The sequence below is a fragment of the Podarcis pityusensis genome (genome assembly GCF_964106645.2).
Source record: "Podarcis pityusensis genome assembly, chromosome: 6".
Classification (NCBI taxonomy): domain Eukaryota; kingdom Metazoa; phylum Chordata; class Lepidosauria; order Squamata; family Lacertidae; genus Podarcis; species Podarcis pityusensis.
The window spans coordinates 87027978-87037675 of record NC_138030.1 but is presented as its reverse complement, the minus strand read 5'-3'; the positions used below and the strand labels follow the sequence as shown (position 1 = coordinate 87037675).

Genomic DNA, 9698 nt, shown 5'->3' with positions numbered 1-9698 from the left:
CGCTGAAGACGTCGCGGAGATCTGCGTATTGTCGTGGTACCTTCACGTTCTCCGTTACTTCAGTCCCTGCTAGGGTGGCTTGGGCCCCTGCCAAACCCTTTCCCTCTTTGCAGTGTTCTAAGCAATGTGCTGAACCAAAAGAAACCACTCTCTGATGCCAGCCCACCAGCGGATCATGTAACGCTAGCCAGCTCATCCCCAATATAATGGGAGCTCCTCCCAAGGTGGCCACATTAAACGCTATCAGTTCGGTGTGCCTTGCCACCTTCATTATCATTGGGACGGTCTGCAAGCTGACTTCTCCTCCCAACAGCTCCCTGCCATCGATCGTGGTCACCTGCAGGGGGTTGCTTAAAGGGATCGTCTGTATCTGGTGTTCAGCTGCAAACTCTTTGCTCATGAAATTGCAGGAGCTGCCTGAGTCCAACAGCGCCTTTATCTTTAGAGGGTGTCCGTTTGGCAGCTCTAGCGCCACTTCTATCACTAGGGCGGGTTTAGGAGGTTCTGGCGTGGGCACTTTCACTGCTCTTTGGCCTGACTGCTGTGCCCCGACGGTGGCAGCCAGGCGTTGGCTTTTACTTGCTTCGGTATTTCTTCCTCTCTTCCCTCCACAGCTCCTACCATCCCTTGCCATTCCTTCCTCTGGGGGCAGACTCTGGCAAAGTGACCTGGCTGTTGGCAGAGATAGCATTTCCGGGCGCCTTTTCCCTCCTTCTTTCCCCCCTCACTGGGCTTTGAAACTGCGCGCGCGCGCGCTGTTCCGATTTCCATCGGCTCTGCCGGCGGGAAAGTTGGCTCTGGAATGTCTGGAATGCGGAACTCCTTCCAACGTTCCCCCTTCCCTTCCCGCCTCTCCAATGCTCTCGCCTCCTGGCGCGCTCCTATGGTCAGCGCTGATTTGGTCAGCTGGTCCATAGACTCCGCCCTGGGCGCCCGGGAAAGTTCGTCTTTCACAGCCGAAGAAAGCCCTTCTTCAAAAAGCATTTGAATGGGTTCCGCCGATAGATCCCACCCCAATTTATGGATCAACATGGTGAATTCAGTCCAGTACTCACGGACAGATCGGCTCCCCTGTTTGCAAGCCATTAACTGTCTGCGGACCACTCCCTGTTCAATATCGCTGGAAAACATCAGATCCATGGCGCGAAAGAACTTCATCGTGTCCTTTAGGACGTCACTATTCGCTGCCATCAGGGGTCTAACCCAGTCTCTCGCCCCCTTTTCAAGATGCCCAATCACGAAAGCCACTCTTGATTCCTCGTCAGGGAATTCATCAAACTGCAGATTGAGGGCATATTGCATCTCTGTCCGAAAGCCATGATAGTCTTTGGGCTCCCCCCCAAACTTCTGCACCAATCCTGGTACCTTTCTGACGAGCTGGGTGTCTTTCCCCTTTTTGTCTGCATCCTGAGCCCTCCTCTCCTCAAGCCTCGCCGTCTGCAGCGCTAGCTGGACCTCCAACACCCGGTACCTTTCTTCCAGGCTTGGACCCGCTCCAGCTCCTGCTTCTCCGGTTCCGGCTGGGTTGCTCATGATGCCTTCTCCTGCACAAGCTGCTCACGAAGACTGTCGGAATGCTGTGATGGGACGATGAGCTGCTTGTGTGTAAAATCCTAGTCCCTCAGAGTTTGGTCAAGTTTGCAAACCTCTGTCTGTAACGGAGCCCCTTAAACATGGCTCCGTCAGTCGCTGGCAGATTCCGACAGTGGTTGCTTTCGGAATCGCTTCCAACATAAAAGCTCCTTAACGGAAACACGTCTTCTGGACTCTCTGCGTGACAGTTTCCGGCGAGGAGTGGGTGTCCCTACAGGAGGTCCTGAAACCTCCCCACTGTTTTCGCTGGAAGTGTCTCTGAGCCATCCCTCCAGCTCCCTTTCCCTCAGCCCAGCTACTCTCCCCCTACTGGTTCCCTCTTCAGCTGCTGAGTCTCTCCCAACCTGTGTGAGCCCTTTCACTTCCCTTCCTTCCGATGGCAGTTCCCTGACATATAAATACTGTGTAGATTAATAGCATTTTTAATGACTAAATAATTAGATCAACTGGTAAAAATTTATTAACTACGTATTCACCCAATGAACACTATCAAGAACTGTACTCAAGGGAAAACACAGCACTTGACAGCCTCCAGACTGCCTGTCTTGAAGAGCTGAATGTCCCTTCCTCCCTTGATGAGTCGAAGAACGGCATCAACTCGCAGGCATGAGAAAACCCCAGGACAGGATGGAATCCCAACAGAAGTGCTGAAAGTCAGCCTCAACTCCTCCCTCATAACATTGTCAGTTTACATTTATTAGTGCAGAAAGTGTTGATCTGATGTGTAGAGATCTTTCCTATTCTAATTAATTCAAGAGGGTTCTGGAAGCTTCTCTGCGTGAAAGAAACAAGCAGAAGGTTCATGATGTTTGGGTTATTCATTCAGAGAAGCTGAGTACAGCTGGCTTAAACTGCTTCTGTTACCTCTTCTGTCAAGGTCATACTGATTATAATAACAAGGCCAGAAGGAGCCTGGGTTTTCCCTTTCCCTTTCTCTTTTTCTTCTGGTGTGGTGTTCTGTATATAGTATGCTCAGTCGAAAGGTTTAGACTTATTATAAGTTATTGTAAGTTTAAGTTAAGTCTGCTGCAACTGGATTTCTTAGGGACAGGGCCAATCCTGGATGTATTGGATTTGTGACCATGATGCTCATTTGCCTTCAGTAGCAGTAAAGCTCTGCTGGATGGAATATAATTGCCTCTGGTCTATTTTTTGGGAATCCTGCAATGTGTTTAAGTTGTTACTCTGCTAACTCTAAGTTGGAATCTACTCTGGTTCAATACTGAGTAGAATTCAATGACAGACATACATCCACAGCCTTCTCTTGCAGTTTTGGGAACAAGACATGTGCAACTCCACTATTGTGAACCTCTGCAAGAAAGGGCCTGATTCAGAGGTAAAGAGCAGGTTTTTTCTGGGGGAAAGCAGTGGGGCAAGTGGAAATGTGGTTGAGCCCATAGTCACAAGGGAACCTAGTTTAGTTTGCATCAGCTCATGTGTAATATAAAGCCACCAGAAGGAAAGGCAGTGAGGCAATGCCTCTGGGGAGATGAGAAAGGACCAAGACAGACATAGCCAAAGCCGTCTCTTGATTTGCAGACCACGGGCGAAACAAACCACAAATTTGAGAGAAATGAAAGTAATATATTGAAGTTCATATTTTATTGTTTTAAGTACCCAGTAACAAGACAATAACAAATATTTTCATATTACAACACAGATCCAGAGGAGATTCTCCAAGTATCAGAAAAGACGCATACAAAATTGCTTTCTGTATAAAACTGAATAAGCCAGTGCTATTGTATTTATGAACAAAATATTTAAAAAGATATATCTAAAAATATAGTACCGGCTTCTTTCTGCTTCATTGTAAATACTTTTAAAATACAATTGTAAAATACATTGTGCTTATTTTACTCACGCAGTTTTAAACAAGTACTAATTAAAACTAACATAAAACTTGATTAATCAAGGATAGGAGTTTTAGTAATCCCTTAGTATTATACAAACATTTGAAGGTGGGTTGTGAAGTAGCTATTAAGAAAGAAAGCAGCTCTACTAGGTTCTCACTTGTAGGTTTCACATATTGTAGACAATTGAAAAATGGACTTGTTTATTATAGATGCAGCCACCATTGGATAAGTAATCTCTCTGATAAATGAAAAGCTGTTGAAAAAAATTACTGCAAACAGAATCATATACAAATTTAGTTTAGCTCCTACTAATCCACTGTGAAAACTGCTTTAACTCATTATAGCAATGATTGTTATTTATAGTTTTGACAGAAACAAGGAAAGCAATTAGACAATTTGGACCAGAGTTGAGAATTCAAGAGACTAGATGCTTCAAAATTTCTGACCCAGCAGATGCAAGAAGAAATCCCAATATGGCACCTAAGCACAGAAAGTTTGGCTATCAAAACGATTCTCAAAAGGATCGTAGAGTTGGAAGGGACCAGGAGGGTCATTTAACCCAACTCCCTGCAATGCAGGAATCTTTCACCCAATGTCGGGCTCAAACCCACGTCCCTGAGATTAAGAGTCTCATGCTCTACCAACTGAGCTATCCGGTACACCTGCCAGATCAGAACACATCCATCCCCAACTAAAGAGCCAGTGTGGTGTTGTGGTTAAGAGCAGTAGACTCGTAATCTGGGGAACCGGGTTCACGTCCCTGCTCTTCCACATGCAGCTGCTGGGTGACCTTGGGCCAGTCACACTTCTTGAAGTCTCTCAGCCCCACTCACCTCACAGAGTGTTTGTTGTGGGGGAGGAAGGGAAAGGAGATTGTTAGCCGCTTTGAGACTCCTTCGGGTAGTGATAAAGCGGGATATCAAATCCAAACGCTTCTTCTTCTTCTAAATCATAGAAAGGGGTTATATTAGACTTCTCACCATGGAAGGCTTAAGTCATTTGTTTTTCAGGATCAATGCTTGAAATTAGCAGGTAGTTGCTACCAGAGGGCTCTCACAAACTAACAGTAGCCATTATCACGGTTGAAAGTTAAATTCCAGGTAGGGAAAAGCACTCAAAGAGAACGCAGAGCAGGGTTGCTGGTGAGGGACTTGGTTTGGGGGGTCTCAATGGAAGACCACATCAACGTGGCTGACATCAGGAATGGGTCGCACCCAGACGTTTGGATCTTGCATTCATTTGGACTGGATTCATTTGATTCTGACTTCCACAAAGCAGCTTACAGTCTTAAATAAATAAATAAAAACAAGGAACACGACAGAGCAATTCAAATATGTTCTGCTCGATGACAAGCCTTTTGTCTCTTTGATTGCTTGGCCTTTTGGCTTCGATAAAGTGCCGCCTCTCCGAACTCCGGGTATCTATGCAAAAAGTGTGCTCTGGCCATGAAAGCTTATGACACAATAACATTGTTCGGCTGAGATTTAACAGCCCAGTGGCACCTTGGGAGACGAACCAGAATCATTAGCCATTAGCTGAAATTCTGACAGTAAAAGCAAATTAACACAAAAGACCACGGTTGAATTCAGACAAACAATTAAGAAGCTATGGATATGGTGATAAAGTCATCATGGGTAAAATTTACCTTTACTGACAGAATTTCTTGAATGTGTTGATTTATGCCAACAATCGGGCTTGCGTGAAATAACTACAGTGGTACCTCAGGTTACATACGCTTCAGGTTACAGACTCCGCTAACCCAGAAATATTACCTCGGGTTAAGAACTTTGCTTCAGGATGAGAACAGAAATCGTGCTCCGGTGGCATGGCAGCAACAGGAGGCCCCATTAGCTAAAGTGGTGCTTCAGGTTAAGAACAGTTTCAGGTTAAGAACAGACCTCCGAAACGAATTAAGTACTTAACCTGAGGTACCACTGTACAATCATCAAGGGGGGGGGGGAAGGTGTATATGAATTCACCCTCGTTTTGCAGAACTGGGGTGCAGTGCTATTGATTGATGCCTATGGACACTGCATTATGCATTTTTGTGGGAAAACAAAGGAGACAGCTAGACATAAAATATCCAACAAAAGCATAATGAAAAACCTTATTTACAGTAGTTATGGGAATGTCTGGGAAAGTCAGCCCACTGCGAAGAGCAAATCAGCTAGATCATGCACATATAAAAGGATGTCACATAGAGGAGGGAGAAAGGTTGTTTTCTGCTGCTCCAGAGAAGCGGACACGGAGCAATGGATCCAAACTACAAGAAAGAAGATTCCACCTAAACATTAGGAAGAACTTCCTGACAGTAAGAGCTGTTCGACAGTGGAATTTGCTGCCAAGGAGTGTGGTGGAGTCTCCTTCTTTGGAGGTCTTTAAGCAGAGGCTTGACAACCATATGTCAGGAGTGCTCTGATGGTGTTTCCTGCTTGGCAGGGGGTTGGACTTGATGGCCCTTGTGGTCTCTTCCAACTCTATGATTCTATGATTTTGCTCATAGATCACTGTGAGCTCTCTGGTGAAGAGGACTCGTGGTCAACTGCAGAGAACTGGTCCACCATATTTCAACCTATCCTGAAAACAAAGTTCTAAAATATGACACTTTAATTAGCCCTTAGTCCTTTTCTCAAAGGCACTGTTTCTTCGTTTTCCGAGGTTTGAAACAAGGCTTTGTAAGTAACCAGGAAGGAACATCTCTTTTGCTTGCAGTATAACCTTATTGCTGCCCAATGTATTACCTGCCGTTGATACTGAAAACATCTTCCGCATGCGAAAGGGCTCTGTGGCCCTTCCAGAACGTGTATCATCCAACTCCAGGCAAATACTAGCATCACATTACCTCACGACATCCCAGGTGCTAATGGCAGAGCCATGTAGTTAACTCTTCAAAGCTTCAAGTAGTGAAAAAAGAGAGAAGCTTTCAGCAGCAAGTGTCTCATTCTAGGTATGCATGAGCAGTGCCTTACACACACAGCCTTAGAACAACCTAAACATTCAACCAATCAGATACAAATAAAAGACTTGCATATTCCAACAGTGGCATGGGGCTACATAGAAATGGTAGTATAAAGGACCCCTGGACGGTTAAGTCCAGTCAAAGGCGACTATGGGGTTGCGGCACTCATCTCGCTTTCAGGCCGAGGGAGCTGGCGTTTGTCCACAGACAGCTTTCCAGGTCATGTGGCCAGCAGAACTAAACCACTTCTGGTACAACGGAAACCAGAGCGCACGGAAACACCGTTTACCTTCCTGCCGCAGTGGTACCTATTTATCTACTTGCACCAGTCTGCTTTCGAACTGCTAGGTTGGCAGGAGCTGGGACAGAGCAATGGGAGCTCACCCCATCATGGGGATTTGAACCGCTGACCTTCTGATCGGCAAGCCCAAGAGGCTCAGTGGTTTAGACCACAGCGCCACCTGCGTTCAGTATGATAGAAGGGGGGAAGACTATAGCACCATTCAGATGTTATGCCCCACAGTGTGAGGGAGGAATGGGGGTCATGGTTACTGGCCCCATCTACATTCCTCCACCCTGTCCACACATTGAGGAGAAGGTCTGAAGTGGCCAGCCTGCTCCACATGTGTACGATCCCTCTAAGGTTTAGAACCCTTTGTGACCAAAGTTCAAAATTATGTCAGAAGCCAGCATGAATGGAACAGGCTCCCCACTGCAGACTATCCCCTAAAACCTGTGGACAGTTACAGGGGTGACAGGGGTCCAATGCGATGGAGTGGGGCCAGTCATCTGGGCCCTGGTTTCCCCCTCATGTGATTCTAATCCAGGCATGGGCAAACCCGGCTCTCCAGATGTTTTGGGACTACAATTCCCATTACCCCTAGCCACTGGTCCTGTTAGCTAGGGATGATGGGAGCTGTAGTCCCAAAACATCTGGAGGGCCGAGTTTGCCCATGCCTGTTCTAATCCCATGAAGGAAGGATGCACGAAATGGTTTCATGTAGCAAATTGAGGCAGTTAGCAAGTAGGAAGAAATCACTTTTATGGAGATTTTCTTTTTGTTGCTCTTTTGCACGCTACAATATTACCGCAGAAGACAAGTGAAAGGGTTGTAGATAAAGTGCTTTCTGTGCCCCCATCTGAGTGACATTTCAGACCCCATCCCAGAATTTTCAACCTTGCTTGAAAAAAGAAAAGAAAAAGTCTAGCCCGTTTACCAACCAAGTTAAAGAGTAACAAGAAACAATATTCAGCCGTATCTATATATATGTATATGTAATAAAAAATAAACAGTAACATTTTAAAGAAGCCAATTATATTCCCACTGGTGCTAATGTACGAGTGAAGTGGCATTTTGTACACAGAGCACATTAGCATGAACTCATCGTCAGACAACGGTATCAAAATTTTCTAGTGCTTATTGCTGCACATTTGTGTAGTAACATGAGCTTAGGATATTGTCATGATTGTAAGATAACTCCGTGCCATTTTAAAGTCTATAAAATGCCCACATTGTGTTTCTGCACTGTTTATACCAGAAGCAATTTTCTTCATCATGATGTCTGTCCGACCAATCCAGGAAGACTCTGCTCTGGGCGATAAGCCTGCAATGTGTTATCCCTATGTATGGTTGTTGCTTTGTGTCTTGTTGAAGTATCTCCTCGCCTCGACGCTGCTGAGGGACACAGAGCAGCGCGACGGGTTCTGTCTTCTGTACTCAATACTGTCCGCTATTGCTTGCTTGACTATCTGCAAAACAGAAGCAAAACAACATTGAACTCATTAGTAGCCACTCCTTCCGCAAGTCCCCACATGCGAAGTGGATGTGAAGTGCTTGTTTACGCGGATGGTTTTTCAAAGCGTGTAAACATGCCACAGAAGAAACTAACTAACAACCAAAGGTCATCAGATGCAGATGCTATTTGTCTTCTTTGCATAACCTGGAAAACCAGGTAATAAACATGCATTCCCTCCCCTTTCTTCAAATGGCAGGTGGATTTGCATGCCTTCGGTACATTTTTATCCATGAAAACTGTTTAAATGTTTTAAAGCAAGTCTTCTCTAAACTGGTGACTGGGAGCAGTGCCAGGACCATATAACACTGGTCCTGAAAGACCTGCATTGGCTCCCAGTACATTTCCAAACACAATTCAAAGTGTTGGTGATGACCTTTAAAGCCCTAAACAGCCTGGTCCTGTATACCTGAAGGAGCATCTCCACCCGCATCATTCAGCTTAGACACGGAGGTCCAGCTCTGAGGACCTTCTGGTGGTTTCCTCAATGCGAGAAGTGAAGTTACAGGAAACCAGGCAGAGGGCCTTCTCAGTAGTGACACCCGCCCATCAGATGTCAAGGAAATAAACAACTATCTGACTTTTAGAAGACATCTGAAGGCAACCCTTCAGTTTTTAATGTTTGATATTTTATTACGTTTCTGTATATGCTGGAAGCCACCCAGAGTGGCTGGGGAAACCCAGTCAGATGGGTGGCATATAAATAATAAAATTATTATTATTAGCCTGAAATTATCATCCTGCAGCAGAGCTGGTGAACTCATGGCAGAGATTTATTCTCCAGACAGCAGCTGCACAAGACTCACTAGTAATTAGGTTCTGAAAGTAAGCCGACCCTATGTAACTGTAAGGGTTTCACCACTGGAAATATGTATTCTCAGGATAGCAATTTACACACACACACACACACACACACACACACACACACGTGAGCATGCATACCTACATACAGGTAGATTGTATACCTGATTGTATACAATAGGAAAAAAATATTTGCATTAGCATAGACAAACTATGTTGATGTTTCTGATGAAAATTTTATCCATTTAAACTTGGAATGGATCTCTTGCTCTTAATGCAACCAAGCAATTTTGATCCTTATTTGTATTTTCACAGAAGAAATACAGAATTAAATTTAGCCAGTAGGTGGCATATTTTGATCACATTCTAACTGTCCATTTGGGCATCTACAGCAGAAAAAAACACCACTACGTTCATTTAATTAAGTTGTTAGCAAAAACAAGAAACAAACCATACATCTAATATTAAACTCTAGTCTTCTGCATAGTAATAACCATTCAGTCTTTAATATAATACTGGAAGTACAGCAATCATTTAACTTGTGATATTCTACTTAAATATTATTAAGGAGTGCTTAAATATTTTTCCTACCCCATAAACACGGCTGATAGGAAGCTCTATTTATTTTTATTTACCTACTTTCTTTATTAATTTTGTATGCTGCCCTTCTTCTTAGGATCACAGGATCTATAGTGTGAT

The 9698-nt window shown here is 44.6% G+C and overlaps 1 protein-coding gene across 1 annotated transcript in view; it reads right to left on the bottom strand.

Moving 5' to 3' along the window:
- Nucleotides 1-3176: 3176 nt before the first annotated feature.
- The window catches only part of PLA2G4A (phospholipase A2 group IVA), a 90722-nt gene continuing 84200 nt past the window's right edge, over nucleotides 3177-9698 (bottom strand). The window contains exon 18 of the mRNA XM_081012155.1: nucleotides 3177-8154. Coding sequence (XP_080868281.1) covers nucleotides 8026-8154 — 129 coding nt within the window. The 3' untranslated portion in view covers nucleotides 3177-8025. The remainder of the gene's footprint in view (nucleotides 8155-9698) is intronic.